General features: G+C 56.6%; 1 protein-coding gene across 1 annotated transcript in view; it reads right to left on the reverse strand.

The window, feature by feature from the left end:
* Nucleotides 1-9718: 9718 nt before the first annotated feature.
* MAP3K14 (mitogen-activated protein kinase kinase kinase 14) overlaps nt 9719-21734 on the reverse strand; it is a 39981-nt gene continuing 27965 nt past the window's right edge. The window contains exons 7-16 of the mRNA XM_075561994.1: nt 17473-17602; nt 17094-17225; nt 16476-16580; nt 15122-15285; nt 14545-14695; nt 13122-13475; nt 12901-13007; nt 12364-12508; nt 11411-11511; nt 9719-11169 (exon numbers count right to left, since the gene is read on the reverse strand). Coding sequence (XP_075418109.1) covers nt 11005-11169; nt 11411-11511; nt 12364-12508; nt 12901-13007; nt 13122-13475; nt 14545-14695; nt 15122-15285; nt 16476-16580; nt 17094-17225; nt 17473-17602 — 1554 coding nt within the window. The 3' untranslated portion in view covers nt 9719-11004. The remainder of the gene's footprint in view (nt 11170-11410; nt 11512-12363; nt 12509-12900; nt 13008-13121; nt 13476-14544; nt 14696-15121; nt 15286-16475; nt 16581-17093; nt 17226-17472; nt 17603-21734) is intronic.

Raw genomic sequence — 21734 nt, forward strand, 5'->3', positions numbered from 1 at the left:
GGGTGGGCAGGTGATGAAGCGGGCGGGGACGGTGTGAGTGGGCCCCCATTGGCCCAGCATCAGTGTGCCTTCATTGTCAAGGGTGAGGGCTGGCTAGGGTTTCAGAAAGGCGGATCTCTCAGAATCCTGTCCCTGCCAACTCCCTCCCCCTAACAGTCCCCCGACCCACTGTTACCTCCACCTCCTCCTCTTCTGGTGGCATTTTGGACTCAAACTGGTATCGGGAGTAGTTACTCCTACAATAGGAGGGGATGGAGAGGGCTGAATTGGGTAGATGGGCCGCTTCAGTAGAAAGGGGGTCTCTGGGCCCTTCCAAGCCCCCTCCTTGTATCTAGGCTGGCAAGATGCCCCCCCCCACCACCTTATGTGCTCCCCTGGCTGCCCCACCCGCACCAAGAATTCTAGTCTCATGCTTGGGTCAATGTGAGATGCTACGGGAGGCCTGGTCAGTTCACTCTCCTCCCTCAAAGGGGGACTCAGCTTACTGGAGGTGAGGTCCAGGGATCATTTCTATCAAGCGTTCACGGTGAGCCCATGCCAGGGGCTCAGGCAGTGGGGACAGGAGGAACTTGGCAGTGACAACACGGGGTAAGATGGGGAGTTCTGGGGGAAGAGGAGAAGGTAGCCCTACAATGATGGGAAGCTGGTTCTCACTTTGAATCCAAAATGTCAACCGATTCCTTGCCACAGCAGGGAAATCCATTGGCACCTGGCAGGGAGAAGAAGATGAGGGCCCAGGAGCTGCAGGGCAGGGGTGCAGTCTGAGGGATTCTGGAGGCAGGGCTGGGTAGTTCACCCCAAACTTCCCTCCCTTGCTCTCCCTGCCCCTTACCTTACAGCCCATTCCCACCCTCTCTCCTTGCCAGTCTCATGAACCTTATCTTGCACGCACGGTTACTTGACCCTGCTCCCTCCACAGCCACCTTGACTTTGTCTTCATCCCTGTCCGCTAAGGTGAGGAGGAGGCGGCGGCCCCATGTATGGAGGGCTCACTGAGTCAACACAAACAGAAGAGGTCCATGTGCCCACAGCTGATCATAGCTGAAGCCAGGAATGACTTAACTCAGTTCTAACTCCGATTACTTAGTCCCCCTGCCTGGCCCTGCTGGCTGCATCCTGGGTGGGGTCCCCGTTAACCTCCTTCATCTCCCTCCCTTCTGCCCCTCGATCCCCTTTCTCTATTCTCTTGAAACCAACCCGCCCTTCACAGTCTTCTTATTCCGTCACACCCTGGGGGTTGTCCATCCTGAGTTCTGGGTCAAGGCCTTCACCCCAGATGCTTGACCTGAGGTGACCACTACCTGAGGATTTATGAGCCCAGAGCTCGCTCTGCCAAGGAGATGGGGTGCTCTCTGGGGGAGGCAGGCCCATCCCAGTTACCCCCTCAGAGGCTCATGGCTTTCACTGCAGTAGATCCTCATGCATCCTTGGGGTGGGAAATGCCGGACTATGGCTTCCTCTGCCCCCTAGGGTGGTGGATGGGAGGTGATGGTGAGACCACCGTGGTGGCACAGCTGGCTGGGACGAACTGAGGTGTGGCAGGCAGTGACAGTCCTGGCTGGGAAGAACTGCTTCCAGGCTTTCAGAGAAACCAGGCTATGTTGCAGCCTCCACACAGAGGCAGAGGATGGGAAGGGGGTCCTGCATGGGTGCTATTGGGATGGGATTGGGAGTGGGGAATATTCCTAAGTGATAAAGTCAAAGACCCGAACCAAAGGTCAGAAGGCAGTGGAATGCATTCTAATGAAACGTGCAAAGACCCTAGAATGGACGACCATGGTCAGTGTTTCACACACTGTACAGAAAACAGAAAAGGAAAAAAATCCTGAAGAAAAGTCAAGCCTCTAGTTACAATATTGCAGGACTCTGTGGGCAAACTATTGAATGATGCAAGCAGCATTAAAAGTGGTCATGTGGACTACACAGAGTCATTGTACCGAAAAGGATTGGTCAGCCATTTCCAGAGGTAGCGTATGGTCAAGAACTGATGGTACTGAAGGAAGTCCAATTTGCAAGAGTGGGAAAAAATAAAAGCAAATGAAAAATCAAGGTTCAGGAATTGATGGAATATCAATTGAGAGGGTTCCAAGACCCATCTGTAGGCAACTGGACTTCCCCTTACAGAAGGGTCACAGGGAGATGAGCCAGTCAGGGTGCAGTTTAGCAATGATGAAACATACAACTTTCCTCTAGTTCTTAAATGCTTCCTCCCTGCCCCCACTGTTATGATCCCAAGTCTACCTTATAAATCTGGCTAGACCAGAGAATGCACACAGGTACAGATAGGAACCAGAAACACAGGGAATCCAGGGTGGATGCTTCAGGACCGGTGCTGAGAGTGGTGATACCAGGAGGGTGGAGGGAGGGTGGGAGGGAAAGGGGGGAACCGATTACAAGGATCTACATATAACCTTCTCTCTGGGGAATGGACAATAGAAAAGTGGGTGAAGGGAGACATCGGACAGTATAAGATCTGACAAAATAATTTATAAATTATCAAGGGTTCATGAGGGAGGGGAGAGCAGGGAGGGAGGGGAAAAATGAGCTGCTACCAAGGGCTCAGGCAAAAAGCAAATGTTTTGAGAATGATGATGGCAGCAAATGTGCAAATGTGCTTGACACAATGGATGTATGTATGGATTGTGATGAGTTGTACGAGCCCCCAATAAAATTACTTTTTTTTAAAAAGGAAAAAAAAGAAAAAATCAATTTAGATGTTTCAACAAATAGATGCAAGACTGGAAAATGCTCACATCTATGCCAAGAAACTCGGGAAACAGCTACCTGGCCAGCTGACAGGAACAGTTCTGTATTTGTGCCTATGCCAAAGAAAGGTGGCCCGATAGAATGAACAATATCATTAATACCACATGCAAGTAAAATTTTGCTGAAGATTTTTAAAAAAGCCAAAACAGTAGTAGCAGAACATCAACAGTGAACTGATGGGAATTCAAGCTGGACTCAGAAAAGGATGTGAAATGAAGCCGATCACTGGGCATGTCTGATGGATCCTGGCTGAGAAGACAGCTTATGCACCAGAAAGCTGTTTACCTGCATTTTATTGACACTCAACTGTGCGCATCACAACAGATGATGGATGACCATGTGAAGAATGGGTATTCCAGAACATTTACTTGAGCTCACGCGGAGCCTGCGCACAGGCCAAGAGGCAGTCCCTTGAACAGATCAAGGCAATACTGCACGGTGAAAATCAAGAAAGGTGTTGCTTTAAAATGGTAGCCTTTCAGAAAACGTATTCAATCTGCATGCTGAGCAAATAATGCAACAAGGTAGACTACATGAAGAAGCATGCGGCATCAACTGATGAACACTGACTACAGCCTTCCGTATGGACCATACCTCAATATAAAGAAAGCACAATTCCAAACCAGGGACCAGGGGACAAGAAGAGATCTAAAATCGATGGTAAAGAGGATGTAGAATGCTTGGTGGGGTCCGATCAAGGACAATGTAGCCAAGAGGGAGAGACAAATGAAAGTCGAACATGATCGTGGCACAGGAGGAAAGTAAAAGGAAATGGAGGAAAGAACTAGGAGGCAAAGGACATTTATAAAGGTATGAATACAGGCATGTGCATATGTAAGTATATATATAACAATAGGGAAATAGATCTATGTACATATATTTATAGGTTTAGTATTAAGGTAGCAGATGGACATTGGGCCTCCATCCAAGCACTCCCTCAGTGCAAGAGCACTTTGTTCTATTAACCCGACATTCTGTGATGCTCACCTTCCGGGTGCATAAGCAAATGTGAAGAAAGCTGATGGTGCCCAGCTATTAAAAGATACAGTGTCGGGGGTCTTAAAACCTTGAAGTTAAACAAGCAGCCATCTAGCAGGGAAGCAACAAAGTCCGCATGGAAGAAGCACACCAGCCTGTGTGATCATGGTGTCAACAGGATCAGGTATCAGGCATCAGAAGACCCAAAACAATCATATCGATGTGAATGAGTGGGAGGGCGGCGTGGAGACCCAAAGCGCATCTGAAGACAATTGGATATCCCCTCACAGAAGGGTCACCAGGAAGGGATGCGTCAGCCAGAGTGCAGTATAGCAACGATGAAACACATTTCTCTAGCTCTTTAATGCTTCCTCCCCCACTCATGACCCCAGTTCTACCTCACAAACCTGGCTGGCGGGAGCACGCACACTGGTACAGATAGGAACTCTGACACAGCTCTTCCCGTGACAGATAACCCTCCCAGGAATAGTAATGGGAGTAACAATACCATGAGGGTAGGGGAAGGTGTGGGGAGAAGAGGGAGAAAGGGGAAACCGATCACAACGATCAACGTATAATCCCCAGCTCCCCAAGGGGGATGGACGACAGAAATGTGGGTGAAGGGAGACAGCGGATGATGTAAGGTATGAGAATAATTTATAATTTATCAAGGGGTCACGAGGGTGGGAAGGGAGGGAGGGGAAAAAGAGGAGCTGATACCAAGGGCTCAAGTAGAAAGAAAATGTTTTGAAAAGGATGGCAACTGATGTGCAAATGTGCTTGAGACAATTGATGTCTGGATATACACGCTGTGAGCGCCTCCAATAAAATATTTATATATAAAAAAGGAAAGACAGCAAAATCATCACAGGTGGGTGGATAAGCCACATCATGATTAGCAGAGAAGAGTTATCAAGGATTTTCCTTTTACTCAGATTCACAGTCAACGCTCATGGAAGTAGAAGCCAAGGGATCAAACAAGTTTTGAAAATCAAATATGTCCCCTGAAGGTGATGATGTGCCTACTCAACAAGCCAAGGCCCCTTCACTGACCTCAGATGCGTGAGGGAGCTGGACATGGACAAAAAGGGCCAAAAGAACACAACCATCTGAATCGTGTTGTTGAAGAATATTGAGGGTGCCGTGGGCTGCTAGAAGAACGAACAGATCCATCTCAGAAAAAGGACAACAGCACACGCCTTAGAAACAAGGAGGGTAATGCCATCTCATATACTTGGAGCATGTTCTCGAGAGGGACCAGCCCCGGGGAAGGACATCATGCGTGGTCAAGTAGAGGGTCAGCATACAGGAGGAAGACCCTTCACGAGATGGACTGACACGGTGGCTGCAACGATGGGCTCAAGCCACGATTCATTCTTTGATACACAGGGTCATTATGCGTCGGAGTTGACTCTATCCTACCTGACAATAACAACATGCTTCTGTGATCCAGAAGCCAGGTTTGGGCCTGGTGGATCTTGGGTCTCCTAGATGACAGGGTTGGAGCCGGGGCTGCACCACCACCTGCAGCTCAGTGATCTCTCTATACCAGGTGTCCTCAAACTATGGCCCGTGGGCCACATGCGGCCCGCCGAGGACATTTATCCGGCCTGCTGGGTGTTTTTGCCCGTTTTGGGTTTTTTACTTCAAAATAAATTGTGTGCAGTGCGCATAGGAATTTGTTCATAGTTTTTTTTAAAAACTATAGTCCGGCCCTCTAAGGGTCTGAGGGACAGTGAACTGGCCGCCTGTTTAAAAAGTTTGAGGACCCCTGCAGTCTACACCCTCTTCTTCCTAGGCTACCACGCTCCTTGGCTGCTGCTCAGCTTCTCTTCCACCTGGGCTCCAGGTGCTGTAATTCCTCAAGTTTCTGACTCCAGAGCCTGCCTCTGCCCGCTTTGCAAGGTTTCTCTGGGCAATTGAATCAACACGCACAGGTTAAACTTTGCTATAAATAATACGAGGAGGCGAATTCATTGTGTGAACTGAGGATTAGAAGAAAATATCTCGGATTGATTCAGCTTGGGACCTTAGTGCCTGACTTGGACAAACGGTTAGGGTTTCCCTGTGATGTTCTGTTGTATTTGAAATAATTGTAATTTCCAATGGCTTGTGAATAGTTTTAGTTTTCATAGTTTTAGTGTTTTGGTAGGATTTTCTACATAAGTAGTTGCGTGCATCACGATAGTTTGACATCTTCTTTCCCTATCTGGATGCCTTTATTTTTTTTTGGCGGGGGGTGATTGCACTGGCAATAATCTCTAGCACAATGTTGACTGGAGGGGGTGGTGTGGACGTCCTTACTTGCTCTTGTGCTTCAGGGGGACACATGAAACCTTCACTTTGAAGCGCCTGCTCAGCCGCAGCTTTTCCCATCGAGGTTCAGTCTCAGGTGGAGGAGATCCCCCTCTATTTTCAGTTTGCATAGTTTAAATTAGGATCGGAGGTTGAGTTTTGTCTACTGCTTTATCTGCAACTATCGATTCTGCTCGGTTTTTCCTCTTGTGGGCCTGGTGTTTCTTTGTTGGAAGTTAGTGTAAAATCACCAATTTAACTTTTAAAAACAAACCCAGACTGTTTAGACAATTTTCACCCCCCCTCCCCCATGAGTTGGCTTTTGGAGTCTGCATCTTTTAAGGAATTTATTTAATCTGAATTGTTAAATTGGTTGGCCTAGATGGTTCCTAATGTTCTCTTATTATCCTGGTTCTGTCTGCCAAGTCTGACTTCAGGAAACTCTTATACATGGGTTTCTTACTCCTGCTCCGGATCTAGACACCAGTTACTGGCTGCACATCGACGGACCTCACAGTCAACTTGTCGAATGTCACACAACCCTTACTGGAGCAGGAGCTGTCTCCTCTTTCTGGAATGTTTCCCAAACCAATTGGTGATGCTGCTGGGGGCTCACGTCTTCCTGGAGACCTTCTGGACCCCACTCCATGCATGGTCTTGGGTCAAAGGCTTCTCTGCCAGTAGTCCCTCCCTGTCCCCACAGACCTCGATCTGGGCACACAGCCCCTTGCTGACCCTCAGTGAGAGGTGGGCAGAGTCTGGCCTGAAGTTGAAGTGATGAAGCCATTCTCTCCCTCACCCTGCCTAACTCTGCTGCCCCTCCTCCATTTCTTACCTGAGGGTCACACCCTGCCTGTCCAGACTACATGTCTCACTCCTGCCTTCCTCCTTAGCCTCTCACTCCCTTAACCTCACTAGCACCCAAACTGGAAACTGAGTGTGATAGTTACATAATTTCATGCCAACTTGAAGATCTATAAAAGTGTAGGGGTGGAGTCTAGCCTGTCAATCACATCACAGCCTGATGGTGACTGCCTGTGGGTGGGACCTTCTCATAAGAAGGGCCCTGGAACCTCCCGCTTTCCCCCCCACTCTCTCTGCCTTCACCTTCCTGCTGGCTGACCTTGGTTGCTGCCAGAGGCACCACCATTGGATCCACATGACCTTGTACCCTCCGGCCTGTGATCTTCCTGCATTCTGCATCATCGCATGTGGCTGTGTGAGTCTGAAGAGGGACTTGTGGACTAGAACCAGATTTATGGACTTGAGTTGGACTAGGCTGGGATGTTTTCTTGATACAGTGACTCCTTGATAGAAAGCTCTTTCTTACACAAATAGGAGTCTCTGGATTTGTTTCGTTTGTCCGCCCAGCCTGACACACTTGGATTATTTGTGACTCCCCCAGCTCCTGATCTCTCTCCCCCTGATGTCCACCTTGCACACCCCGTTTCCCTCTCCTCCTCTCTCATTCTCTCCATGCGGAGTCAGCCTCTCTTCTCTCCCAAAGCCAGACCTAGGGCTTGCTGCCCAGGGACACTGGGGGCTTAGAGTGAGGGGGTATTTACTCTTCACTGCACCTGATGCACAGGGAGCCCCGGCTCTCCTCTCCCGGAGGAAGAAACGGGCAGAAGGCCACAGTTAGGAACAGCAGAGCTATGGCCTGAGTTCAGGCTTGCGAGCCCTCTCCACCACCCCGTCCTGCTGCGTCTACAGGGCTGTCTTATAGCTCTTTGGGCCTCCACTGCAGCCAAGTTCCCCACTCACTGGACGTTCTCAGTGAGCACGGTGACCACACCTGCCTCCAGGCATGTCCAGACTTTGGTGTGGCGGCCTTCAAGGCATTGTGCGGACGGACACCTATCTTCCCATCCTGTGCCCTGAGTCCAAGCCACCCCAGCACACAGCAGGCCTTTTCATGCCTCAGTGCCTTTGCACATGCTGTTTCCTATGACTGGAAAGTCCTCCTGGCAGAATCAGGCCTACTGTCCAACCTGCGTAGTTTAACTGTGGAACCAACTCACCCATGCAGGACCCTAGGGCCCAGCACAGGAGTCCGCCTCAGGGGGTGGTGCCCCAGGGGCCAAGGAAGGTGCCTGTGGGAAACTGTTCTGTGGCGTCAATCCTTGCCACATCTTCCACGTGAGGGCCCATGTCCTCTGAGAGTGACGTTCCCAAGGAGACAGTGCACATCTCAGGGGCATATGGGAAGGAGACACCCAGGGCCCTGAGGGGCCCAAACACCTTGGTTCAGCGCGCTCTCAGCTCAGGACAGTGCCAGGCACACAGGAGGCACCCAATCAGTATTCGTTGAAGATGACTGTACCTCCCGCACCAATGCACCAAGCGACCACCAGGACAATGGGGGAATGATGTGTTGTTTTTTATAATCTGGTTTGGGGTTCCCTATGGGCTGTCTTCCTGGGGACATGCCACTGCCCCTTCCCAGCCCAGGACCCCTCCAGGAACCCTGAGGCTCCCGTTAGCCCAGGATTCGGAAGGGCGTGGGGGGCGGATGCTCTTAGAGGTGCAGAGCGCAGGGGCGGTGGCTGGGTGTGCAGGGCAGGACAGCAGCAGGGGTTTGGTGAGGGCACTTAGGTTCAGGCGCAAGGTGCTTTGGGAGCCCCCAGAGCGGCCCCAAAGCCCGCCCCAGCCTCCCGCTCCGAGCCCCGCCCTCCCTTTCTTCCGCGTTGCCTGCTCTGGGCTCCCCGCGCAGGGATCCCCTCCCCGCCGCCCGCCGCAGTCACCTGTCATCCCCATGCCGATGGAGGCTTGGATGGAGACTCTGTCGGGGAGGCGGGGAGCCCGCTGGTGAACGCTGCCCCTCCGCCTCCAGTGTGCTCTTGGGCTGAGGGCCGGGGGAGAGGGGGCGGTGGGCATGCTGAGGGCGTTGGCGCCTGTGATGTCGCCGTCTCTGTGACGTCCCTGTGGGCAGGGAACTGGGTCCGGGAATCCCGGTGACTGGACTGGGGCCTGCGGAAGGCAGCGGCGGCGGGTGCGGTCCCTGGTACCGCGGAGCATCCTCGGTGGAGAGGTGCCCTTCCCTGCCTGGCAACGGCGCCCTTTTCCCTGGCTCCAGGCTGCTCTGCCCTTGGTCCCTGGCCCCGAGGAACGCTGCACAGCGAGGGTAAGGCCTGGCGGTCCTCTGGGTGTGCATTCTGCCAGCCTGGGTACAGGTCGCCCACCTCCAAGCACTAGACTTCTCCGCGCAGCCTGCGGTGAGCACGTACGCTCTGTGTGCAGACAACGTGGGCAGGTCAGGGCGGTGGAGCCAGGCTGGACAAGGCACCCTGCGACCTGTGGCGTGCATCTGTGGATGGGCCCGTCTGCAGCAGGGCACCTGGGCCTGGCAGTCATCTGGGTGATATGCCAGGGCTTCCGCCTCAGCTGTTCCGGGTAGGTGGTCTGCACCCCACTTCTCCGGGCCTGATTAGTGCTGGTCCCTTAATGACACTCCTGGGCTGCCCGGCTGTGTGTGTGTGCAGGCCCTGGCACCCCCTCCTCTCCCGCTGTGGCCTAGCAGCATTTGGCCAGGGGCTGCCCAGCTGCTGCTGGGTGGGGTGGTCCAGACTGGCGAAGCGTGGTGTCCCAAACAAGGAGCTGCCGAAGACCCTGAGATGGCAGCGGGGCAGGCGAGGTCAGCGAGGAGCAGACTGGCACAGAGAACACGTTGGCACCCCGTCAAGCTTTATTGTACAGTTTCCACAACTCAGCCTTACAGCACCAGGAGGCGGGTTCATGTGCTGGGGCGGGGGTCTCCCCTGGGTGGCTCGAGGTGACTGCCTAGACACATGGTACCCGGGCAAGATGAGGAGACAAGCTTCCTGAAACCAGGTGAGGGGCTGCTCCCCAAGGGGCTTCAGGGGGCCCTTCCTGGCCCAGGAGACTGGGTCTTCCCCCGCCCCCCAACCTGCCCACCGCGCAATGATTCACAGTGATTTAATGCTACATGCATCCTGATACGCCCCCCCCTAGGGTGGGGCTGTGGGGAGAGGGGAGAGCAATCTGGAGGTGGTTGGTGGGGGGTGGCATGTGGGTACAGGCACGTCAACAGTCGAGTCCCTTCCACTTGTCTCAGGGCCACTGGGGCCATGTCATGCCTTGTGCTCGTGCAGAGCCACGGAGCTGCCCTCCTGGAGGGCAGCCTGAAAGTGCTTCGAGAAATCAAAAGTGCAGCTGACACAGCCCAAGCACAGGGGCGGGGCGGGGCAGTGGCAGTGTGGGTGTGGCCTGGCCGTGGCCAGGAGGGAAGATGGCTTTGCTGGGCGGTGATGGCGCCGCTGCCTGATCTCTTTTGCCTCTCTGGTGCTCCCTCTGTAACCTGTGGTGTCGCAGGGTCCCGGGGTCAGATCCAGGAGGTGAGTGCAGCTAGTCGGCGGCAGTAGCGGCTCTCTGTGATGCTTCGGCTGCGGATGCTTAGGGGCAGAGCCGGTCCACAGAAACACCTTTGGCTCTTGGTCGGGCCCTGTGTGCACGGGCCTGCCAAGTGAGGCGGGGGGTTCCAGGGAGCACGCCTGGTCAGGGCTTCCTTCCTCTGCAGGGCCGTCCTGGTGGCCAGGGCAGGTGGGTTCCCCACTGGACCAAGAGCAGGCACCCTTGCCAACCTGGTTCTCAACAGGTTTAGGCCGCCTGCAGGTCGAGCAGCCCCACCCCCTCCCTGCCCGAAGCTGCTATTTCTCCCACCTGGCTGCCAGCGAGTGCCAGCTGATCGGAGCAAGCCTTGCTCGGCTGGCTTGCCAGGGCCAGGGCAGAGACCCTCCTTGTTCCGGAAGGAGACATCCTGTGCTCTCCTCCTCCTCCTCCTCCTCTTCACCCGGCCACCTTGGCCGGGCTGGCCAGGGCTCAGGCAGGAGAGCCTGGGTGGTGGTGCTAGTCCTGCTCTGCTGGTCCCATTGCTGAGCCAGGGGCAGCGGCTGAGCCTCCCACAGGGCAGGCGGTTCCGACAGCAGAGTTGGTGGTGGAAGGCGGTTAGGGCCTGTTCTCTAGGCGGCCATGTTTGACCCTCCAGCTCCAGGTGAAGCTGCCGTCAGGGGCCAGGATGCACTGCAGGTCGATGCCCGAGTCTGGCACCTCCATGTCATAGCCCACAGGCTGCCCATCCTTGGTCACCAGGCTGAAGGCGGTGGCTGGGATCTGGAGGGCGGAGCAAACCGGTTTGCCTGAGATAGCTGGCACAGGGCTCTTAAGAGAGCCAGAAGTTGAGCTGCCAGTTCTTCAGTGGGCAGCCGAGGGCACGACCCCCCTTCATTCCGGCAGATCCTGAGGGTCCTCAGTCACCACTGACAGCCGGGTCCTGAATCCCCAGCCCTGGGGAATAGAGGACAGTCCCCACTGATTCATAAGCCTCCCCACGGGCAGGGCCCTGGCTGCTTACCTGGCTGCTGATGCCTGTTGCGATGTCTCCCACCTTGGCCCGGTGGAACTCGCGAATGTGCAGGTGTTCGCCATTGAGGGACTGGATGAGGACTCTCACACCTACAAGGTCAGGGGTGAGTCAGGGGGCTGACTTGCTGAGGAGCAGGGTCTGGCAGGGTGTGGGGAACCTTTTGCTAAAGAGTCTCTCTGTCCTGTATGGGCCTGGCTGAGGTGCATCTGCAGAAAGGGCAATTAGGCTGACATGGCCCTGGCGTTACCCTTTCCTGGTGGGTTTCTGCCAACCTCTAGAATCTAGCCTGCACTGGGCACAATGCTGAGCCTAGTGCACAGTGGTTGGCTCTTCTGGGGACGCAGTATCCCAAATTGGATGCAAAGTGGAAAAGATCGGAAAACAGAGATTCTGAAATTAGATTGTGGCAAACTTGGGGGGCACTGCTCTTGGTGCTGGACTAGCTCTGGCTGGGGCAACGGGGGCGCCGCACCCCTCTCCAAACCACTACCTGACTTATGCAGTTGAGCTGAACCCCAAGGAATTGCCCGTTGGCTTTCTCAGAGTCTGGAGCCCAGAAGTCTAACTCCCGGCCCTGGCCAGCTGGCTGCTGAGTTCCTGATTAAAACCCTGGAGCTCCCATTCTGCCAGCTCCCTTCAGAAGATGCTGGGCAGTGTCCTGACTCTTGGCGGGGAGACACTCTCCTCCCCGAGCCAGGAGAGCTTATGCCACCCCAGAAATGGCCTGTGGGGGGCACTGTTCTCCACTACCCCTCAGGACAAAGGCTGCCCAAGGGGTAGTCAGGGCCTCTGTTCTATGCTCCTGACTAGCCAGGTGTCTCAGGATGTGGGGGCCTCCTCCATTGTGTCCAAGGGAGAGGGGTGGGGCCCCGCAAGGGCTCCCTTGTCACAGGCAGATCCGCTGCTACTGGGGGCGCTGAGCAGGCGAGTGTGGGACTGACCATTGAAATGGCTTGGGGTGTCTGTGGGCCGTGCGCGGGCCAGCACCATATTCCAGCTGGAGCTGCGGGCCTCTGCCTGGCTGCCCCAGGAATGCACGCCGGAGCTCAGGGTGTCTCGGGAGCTCTGAGAGGCCTTCGACGGGTTCTGAAAAACAAGGGGGACACAGCCTCAGGCCCCGGGGCTCTGACAACCCTCTCCGGCCTTGGTCTCATTAGGACAGAGGCACCCTCCCAGAGCTGCTCCTGGCCTGGGCTGGAGCACGGTCCTACTGGGCCCTGTGGAGGCTGAGCTGGTGCTGCGCTCTCAGAGGCCCATGGGCCCGAGGCGGACAAAGAGCACTTTGATGGAACTCCAGGCCACCTCCGTGATATTCCTAGCTGCTGAAGATGGACAATCTCCCGCTGCTAAACCCACCCCACCCCTCACCTGTGGGATCCCTCACCTTCCCAGGACCCACTTCATGCTCAGTGTCCCTGCACCCTCTGGCATGGAGCCAGGGCACCCTGGGAGGGGACTCGGGCCCACGGTGGCCTTACCTTCTCACTGTCCTCTGACGAGGAGAGGCTGTCGACACTGAGGCAGGACAAGATCTGCTCCTGCTCCTCGAGCGAGAACGGCTGCGCCAGGCTGCTCAGAAACAGTTCTGTGGGAGCGGGGCACGGAGATGAAGACTGGGAGGGCCCTGGCTTTGCAGGGGAAAAGCCAGGCTGGGCACAGAGGAGGGGGCCCAGGGGCCCGAGGGCCAGGCCTGCCATACCTAGCTCCAGCTGCTGCAGCTCCTGGTCAGGGAAGGTTGCTCTGCGTTCTGGTGAGCTGGGGCCTTTGGCGGGAGCTGGCTCCAGGGAGGACAGAGGTAAGGGCTCCCAAGTCCCAGACTCCTCCTTGCTCCAGTTCACGGTTGGAGACTTGTTTGGCTCTGGGGGTTCAGGCGGTATAGGAGGCTGGTCCTTCGAAGTCCTGCCTGCTGTGTCTTCTGCTGGCTGGGACCCCGGGGCCCCTGGCGAGGTTCCCCTTGGCTGGGCTCGGAGGGTCTGGTGAGAGTTGTCTTGCTTTGATGGTAGGTGTCTTGGCTCTTTATAGTCTCCTCTCCAAGGGCTCTTCAGACCTCCCACTACAAGGCAGCGAGCACACGGGGGGGGGGGGAGGCGGGGGGGGCATGTCAGCACCAAAGGGGCATGCATTGTGTTAAGACTACCTTTCCGAGCAGAAAGTGGCTGCCCTGAGGCACTGGGGGGCCTCTTGCTGGTCCTTAGGAGGGAGACCACTTAGTAGGCAGAGGTGGTCTCCAGAGGGGCTTTTGGGGAAGCTGACCTCAGAAATGGGACTAGGACTGTGTTTGTCTGTCATTCCATTTCCCTTTTGGCCCCAGGAGCAAACGGAAAGGCGACAGAACTGGCTCCGGACGGGGACTTTGTGATGTACAAGAGATTTCACAACAGTGCTGCGCAGCTCCATCCTTGAATCCTCTGCTAAAGCCGCTCCTGCCCCCCACAACCCTGCCAGCTCTCCATTCCCCCCCCCCACCCCCCCGCCATGCTTCCTGAGCTCACCTCCATCATTACAACTACTGAGCAGCTGGGCGTGGGTTTGTTGCCTCTAGACTCCCAGAGCTGCCCTTCCTGTGCGCATTCCCAGGGCATTCAGGCAGGTGGAGCGTGTCTTTTTGTTTGCATGTGTGTTGCATGTGTTGTGTGGCTTTGGTTGATCGGTTTAGCATGTACGGAGTCCCCCGCGTTCTGTCTCACGCGGTTGGGGTCCGCAGACGCAGCACGAAGCCATTGCTGTCACAGCTGCCTGGTCAGCCCCACTTGTTAGCTCTCCTCCTCCCAGCAAGGCTGAGATGGCCCCAGTGCCCTCCTCCCTCAGACAGCGCCCCTGCTGGATCTGTGTGGGAAGTACACCCAGGAGGTTTCCACCTGGGGCCTCTCTCAGAGGCTGGGGCCCCATTTCTCACGGCCCCCCCAGAGGATGGTAGAGGGACCCCGGGCTTGCTTTTTGAGCTTGAGCCCCTCCATCTCCCAAATCTTCCCTTCTCGCTAGGCCGCGACTTGGGGTGCCTCGCTGCCCCTCTGACCACATCCAAGATGGGCAAGTCAGGGTTCCCAGGTAAGTGGCTCGCTCCTGCCCACTACACTCCTGGCTCCTGGCAGCACCCCCTTTCCCCCCACCCCCGCACTCACCTTGCTGCAGTGCCAGGCTGACCCTGCCCCTCAGCTCCAGTGCGGACGCTCTGTGGACAGGCTCCTTCCTTAGCCCCTCCCGGATGGCCTGGGCAGTGAGCGGGGCACAGGAAGGGGGGATCTCCCTCACAGGGGGTGGCTCGTTGGCAATCTGGGGGTTGAGAGACAGCATGGTGAGGCCGGCGGGCGATCCTTGTTTTTCAGCATCAGCCTGTCCCTGCCCCACTCAGTGCTGCCTGCGAGGGCCTGTCCCTGGGCGTGGAGAGACCCAGGGTCCTGTGGCGGAGAGTCCTCCCCTTCTCCTCCTGAAGAGGTCACAGGTAGGGCAGGCCAGAGCAGGGGAGCAAGAGGCCCAGCAGGTTAGGAAGCAGGTGACTGGGGCTCTGAACTGCCCTGAACTCAGTGGAGTAATCCTCACTGGGGACCTCTCCCCGCAATGGGGTGGTGTTGCAGTTAGGTTCCACATCTTCCACAAGATCTCCCCCTGCCCCTAGCTCCCACCAAGGCACAACCCTAATGGGAGGACCCCCTGCACCTCCAGCCCAGGCTCTGTGCCTTCCCTGGGGCCGCCACTGACCTGCAGGAAGAGTGGCCCTGGGAAGTACTGGGCCCACGGGTGGCAGCCATTGAGCATGTGCAGCAGCATGCAGCAGCTGCTCCAGACGTCCACCTTGGGGTCACAGGGCTTGCCCATCACCACCTCTGGAGCCATGTGCGTCTCTGTGCCGGGGATGTAGTCCCCTGAGAAGGTGACGGCGAGACAGGAAAGGCGACCGTGAATGCGGATGGACAAGAGCACTGGCCAGTTCCTGGATACCCCAGGTGGTTCCTTGTTAACGTGGCTTCCCACATGGAGGAGACAAAGCCCCCCATTCAAACTTGCTGGGGATGAGCTGAGGCTGGGACCCTGCTGGGACCAGGACCAAGCTTGGCGCACAGCAGGGACAACTTTTCCAGTGCCTTTTGATACCAAGGAGCGGGCGGCTTGACACTGACGGTCAGGCCGAAGACAAGACTGGTGGCACGTTGTGCCTGAGACGTTAGAGGGGAGAGGAACCCAACTGCAGACTCGGACCAGAAGGCTGGGCAGGGCGACAGCACACAGCTGTGGCGCTATCCAGTGCATTTTGCTCAGCTCTGCTTTCTGCTGTGAAAAGCGGGCGAGACACCCCTCCATCTGCATGTGGACGTGAGGTGCTTCAGGTCCCGAGACAGTCCTTTAAAGACCCCCTGCCATAGGCTGTTTGCCCTTTGCCCGAAATGAATCATTTTATGCCCCATGCTAGAAAGGAAAACAACAATGGTATCACCCTCGCCTTCACTGTAACGAAAAGCGGGTGGGGGTGGGAGCAAGGAATGATCTGAACTCCCCATGATCGTAGATCTAGGCAAGAGACAGACATGGCGAAATCTCCCCACCCCCACCCCCTTCTCTCTTGTTCTACTTAACTCTGCACGTGCCAGACACTTGGGCATGGATTACTTTCCTGATGAGCTGAGTTAACAATAGGTACGTCCCTGGCCGCAGAGCACTGGTCCCCGGGTCAGCCCACCTCGCTTGCAGTCAGAGGTGTTCTTGGAGGGGGGGAGTTGGGATCACCTCTTGGAAGCACAGTCTGACCGCAGAGCTAGGTCAGAGTGATGGGTCATGGAGGCTCGGAAGAGGAAGGTCTGAGGCCCTGGGAGAGTCCCAGCCTCTCCTGTCCCTTCCTTGGGTAATGGGACCTTCAGACATGAACACCGGATAGCTGTTATTCAAGCTTTACCAAGTGACCCGCGTGGCTGCAAGACTTGGAGATGCGCTGGTGGGTATAAAGATGCACGTCTCTTACTCCCATTACTGGAAGCCCGGCAAAGGCCTCCCACTAGTGTGTAGGCAGTAAGGGCGGCTGCTGTTAGCATGGCAGGGTGGGGCACTCTGGGGGTCTTACCTGTGAGCAGGGATGTCCCCAGGCCGTGAGGTTGAAGGCACACAGCATGGCCAAAATCACAGAGGGCTGCCCGGCTCCCATCGCCGGACAGGAGCACGTTGTCAGCTGCCAGATTGCCCGGGGGTGGAAGGGAAAGACGTGAGTCACATCACGCATGAGTCACATCACGTGAGTCATGTGCCAGCCCACCCTGGCTTGGCCTGCCCTGGCCCTCTAGTGAGGTCACTTTCTGGCTGATCCTACAGGGCAGTGGCTGCTTCTGCTTCGTTTCATTAGACACAGAGCATGGGAGGAAGTATCAGCTCAGGCTAGAGGCAGGCAGCAGGCGTGACTTCTCAGGGGAAGATGGGATGAGCGCGGGGCTTACTCCAGGGGTGCGTCCACTGTCCCCACCCTCTCCCAGTGGCCTCTGGTGGGGTCTTCAGCTCTCCGTGGGCACCACCCCACTCAGAACTGACGGGGGGTCTGGAGACCATCCTGCCCCCTCCCACAGCCTGTCAGGCTGATTCTGAAGCCCTGCCGCTGAAGATGACTGGCCTGGGACAACGTGGGGAAGTCACCAGGCAGGATGGGCTAGGGAAAGAGCTGAGCCCACTGGGACCAGGGCCTGGGCCTCACCTTTGATGTCTCCATGCAGAATCCTCCGGGCGTGCAGGTATGCCAGCCCCTCCAAGGCCTGCCCCAGGTAGTACAGGGCCCGGTCCTCTGGCAGACAGCCTTTCTGCTTGATGAGCTGGCCCAGGGAGCCACCTAGGGGACCAGGCCAGTCTTTACATGGGGCTCTGCCAGACCTCCCGCAGGCCAAGGGCGAGAGGAGGGCAGGTGGCAGAAAAGCAGGCCATCCCTGCAGACGTCACAGGGTCAAGAGGTTAAAGTGGATGAAGGGCCAAGGTCGTTGGGCAAGACGTGTGTGTGTGTGTGTGTGTGTGTGTGTGTGTGTGTGTGTGTGTGAGACTTGGCTCTAAGCTTAGGAGGAGCCACTGGGTGGGCGGCTTACCTTCCAACAGTTCCATGAAGATGCTGACCCAGGGACCTTCTTTCACAGCGCCATATAAGGGGACAATTCTGGGCGAGGTCAGTCCTGCACAGGCCACCAGCTCCTCTGCCCGGAACACTTCGACCCGCACCTGGAAGGAGCCAGAGGTGGCGGGTCAGGCATGAGGGAGAGCTTCCTGTCAGGGCGCCATCTGGTAACGGCTACCTGGTCCCCTCTGGGCTCCAGGCCCAGCCTGCCTGTGTTCCCAGTGACAACCCCGAAGTCAGGCAGCGCCTGGGTGTCAGGCACGATGTCTTTATTAATGTCCTGGAGCGCTGGCTCTGGGCAAGGGCAGCAGTCACTGTCCAGGCGCCTGGCAGGCTGTCTAATAGAGGATTTTTTTTTTTAAACCTGGGACGTGAGCATGGCTTTTGTGGATCCATGCCCATGCCCACATCCACTCTTCAGAATCCGGTTTCTGACTAGAAGTAAGAGAGGGTGGTGCTAAGAGGTGGTCTCAGGCGCCCCCCTGGGCAGAAGCCTCAGCGTCGTCCCTCACTCACTATTGCCCATCGCCGCCTCCGAGAGGCCCCAGGTCTCCACTCGGGCAGGTAGTGGGGCAGTGTTGCTGTGCCCGCTGCTTGTGGCTGTTTCCAACATGGTCTGGACACATAGGAGGTGCCCAGGGATGTGTTGGCAGCAGGGCATGGGCCTGGAGAGGCCATCATCGACTCCTTGCTGGACAGAGTGGCTGCCTGACGTGGCGGAAAGAGCCAGGCCTTGGCTAGGAACAATCCTGGCTGAGGGCCAGGCTCAGCCACATCCCAAAGCCGACGGCCTTCCCTCACCCACGCGTTTCCATGTGTGTTTACTCACCCAGCTGGACTAGATAGAGGCAGCTTGTTAGGTACCGAGTCCTTTTATTTTTTAATTTTTAAAACGTATTATTCATTGGGAGTGAATACGGGTATCACTCCATAGTTCAATCACATCAGGGCGGTGATGTACTACAATCGGGCTCCTTCCTGGACGCCTTGACATTGTCACCCTAGTACCGAGTTTCTCTAATAGGGGCCAGAGCCCTGGGGGCATAGTGGGTGAGGAGCTGGCCTGCTAACTGCGAGGTCAGCAGTTTGAAACCAGCTGCTCCGTGGGGAAAAAAGATGAGGCTTAAACTCTGGTCAAGAGTGACAGTCTCAGAAACCCACAGGGGCAGTTCTACCCTGTCCTACGGGGTCAGCGTGGCCTCGACGGCAGTGAGGGGTTTTGAGTCCCCCTCCCCAGCTGCTGCAGCTGGTTCCTGTGAGGACGGAGCTGAGCTGAGCGGGGTGCGCCTCAGCAAAGCTGTACATGTTGTGGGGCCTCCACACTTCCCAAACAGGGCTCATTCTCTACAGCGCCCACAGCATGTTGCACACGGGAAGGCTGGCGCCAGGTGCCAGTGGGCCACATGCCAATGACGAGCGAGTCCCAGGGAGCCCGGTTTCTACCCCAGGTCACAGGAAGTGCCTTTTGAGGGTCGGTTTGGTGAAACTGGGCCTTTGGAGGCTGCTGTGATTCCAACAGCCACGATACGTGTGTCGGGAGGAGAATGTGGAATCGGAGGGGAGTAGGAGGTACGGTGCCTCGAATCTGATTCCAAGGCTCCAGCTTGAAGACACAGGTGCCTCACCCCGCGGGGTTCCTTTGACACGGCTACTGGGCAGCTTGGATTTTGGGGGTGCTTCACGGGAGAAAAGGCCCCAGCATGGAACGCTGGGGCCTTCAGTCATGGCCGTGCCCTGTGTCCTGTCAGGAAGGCGTTAATGGTTGCTTAAGACTGGAATAATTATACCTTCTCTCAAGGAGGCATGTGTAGTTTCCAGCCGGCTACTAGGTGGTTAGGGCAGATATGTACTATTGTTAATTAACCAAACTCCAGATGAAGCCAGAGCCTGGTGGCGCAGAGGGTGGGCTGCTAACTGCAAGGTCAGCAGTTTGAAGCCACCAGCTGCGCCAGGGGAGAAAGGGGAGGCTTTGCACTCCTGTGAAGAGTCAGTCTCAGAAGCCCACAGGGGCAGTGCTTCCCTGTCCTGTAGGGTCGCCGTGAGCCGTGACCGGGAGGGACGTGCTGCATGCTGCTGCTGCTGTTATTCTTGGCCGGAGGCAGCGTGACAACATTGCGATGACCTCTGCTTTCACGTTTGAAGAAACGGATACACCCTCTGTAGCATATCAGCGATGCTCACAACACCTCCCAGAGCAAGTGGGGAAACTTCAGAACACAAGGGCTCTTTAGACAGATGTCACGGCCAGCCCAGGAGCGCAGGCACAGGTGGAAAGGGCGGCCAGCTCTCCCCGCCACTGCCCTTCTCGTCCAGGTCCAGCTGCCCGTCGGGCCTGCCTCTCCCGTGTGGGTGTCGGGGTGAGGGGCTGGGCCGTGAAGGGTTGGTACTGAATTTAACACTGTTCTCAGCCCTCACGAACAGTAGGTACTGACTGCTTACTGTGGCCTAGGCCCCCCACTTGACAGATGAGAACACTACAACCTAGACGAGTAACTCGCCCGAGGTTACCAGGGAAAGTATCCGCTGTTATCAACCTGGGTTTAGTTGGGGAGGCCCCCCTGAAACTTTTGGAGTGTGGCTTTCCCTCAGGGCCCTTCAGGAGGGAGCAGGTCGGGCTCGCAGTCAGCGCCATGGCCCTGAGCAGCCCCCTGGAATGTGCTCCCCGTCTTCTTCAGTGGGTCTGCTCTGCAAGTTCTCTTGGAGCGTCCAGCTTGCTCTGACCTTGGGCAGCCTGACCTCTGCTCCCTGGCCGCCTCCAAGGTCCTGCCCCCACCCTTAGCCGGGGACTGTGTTTCATCCGGTTTCCCCACCCAGCTGCCCTGCCGGAAGAGGAAGGAGGGGTGGTGTGGGCTGCCAGCAAGGCACCCCAAGGGGTGCTCCTGGGTGGGGGGCTCTGAGGGGTCGGCTCTGGTGGGCAGAGCAGCTGTGTGTTGTGGCTGGCGCTCTTCCGACGGCCTTGGGGAGGTGAGATAGGCAGTATTTGTCGTCTTCACTATATTAAGGCTTGTTTACCTTGTTGCCGGGGACTCGGAGCACCCCAGCAGGGTGACAGCTGGGAGCTGCAGTGACTAAGCTGCCCGGCACGGAGTGTTCATCTCTAGGACCCTTCACACTCTCGTGTTCAGGAGGGGACAGCTGAGCCTTCTCCGGTAACCGGGGTGGGGGCAGGGGTGAGGGCTGCAGCTGGGGAGGTCAAGCACTTGGCCTTGGCATCCAAGTGGACGAGGATGACCCATGATGCAAGAACTCAGTACATGCTCCTGTTGGGGGGGGGGCGGGGAGGCGGGGGGCTGCCTGACTGGTCACACAATGACGTCGTGACATTTGGAGCAATGCCTTCAGACGGTCCCCCTCCTTGTGCTGTCACCAAGGTGAACAGCCGGGCCTGGGTTCAACCAGGGAAACCATCTTAGCTTGTCCCTTCACTGCCTACAGCCACAGGTCTAGGACCGTGGTGGCAGTGCCCCCCCTCCCCCACCTCTCAGAGCTGAGCCTGAGGGGTCTGCGGGGCTGTCAACCAAGGGGATGGCCACTAGAAACAGAATCTACACAAACAGACACACCCCCCCCAAGGGGATGGCCACTAGAAACAGGATACACACACACACACACACACACACATCACACCACACCACCCCAGACACACCAACCAGACTCATGGCCATGGAGACCGTTGGACTAAGTCTGTACTGTAGCCGGCTCAGCCCTGCCCCAAGCCCAGGAAACGGCCCACAGAAACACCCCTGGCTTCGGAGGTCCTGAGTGAGAACTAGCTTGGCAGCTGCGAGTGTCCAGTCCCCAGTTCTGTGAGCTGTTGGGGGCAGTTCAGTCCTCCTGCCCTGAGTCAAATTCCTAGGACCACGAGTCTGCCTGTCTCCTCCTGCTTGTTGAAGGGTGATACAAAACATACACTCTGGAGCCAGTCGCACTGGGCCCCGTGACTTCACTGCCTCTAAGTCCCGTGCCGGGGGGTGGTGGGGAGGAGCTGGCTGCATGCATTTCGCAGGCCCAAGGAGCTCAAATCAGCCAAGTGTCCTCTGGCTCCAGGCTGGGCAGCTGACACCCCATTCCCTCTCCCGGTCCCACTTCTGAGGACTGCCAGCCCCCTTACAGACGAGGGAACAGACACAGGCCCAACTCAAACCAGATGGCTCTGAGCCCCGAAGGGAGACCCTCCTCCTAGGAGGCCCGCCCCCCAGGAGGCGGAAGCGACTGCTCTTGAAATTGACTGCCTGT

Source organism: Tenrec ecaudatus, chromosome 10, assembly GCF_050624435.1.
Source record: "Tenrec ecaudatus isolate mTenEca1 chromosome 10, mTenEca1.hap1, whole genome shotgun sequence".
NCBI lineage: Eukaryota > Metazoa > Chordata > Mammalia > Afrosoricida > Tenrecidae > Tenrec > Tenrec ecaudatus.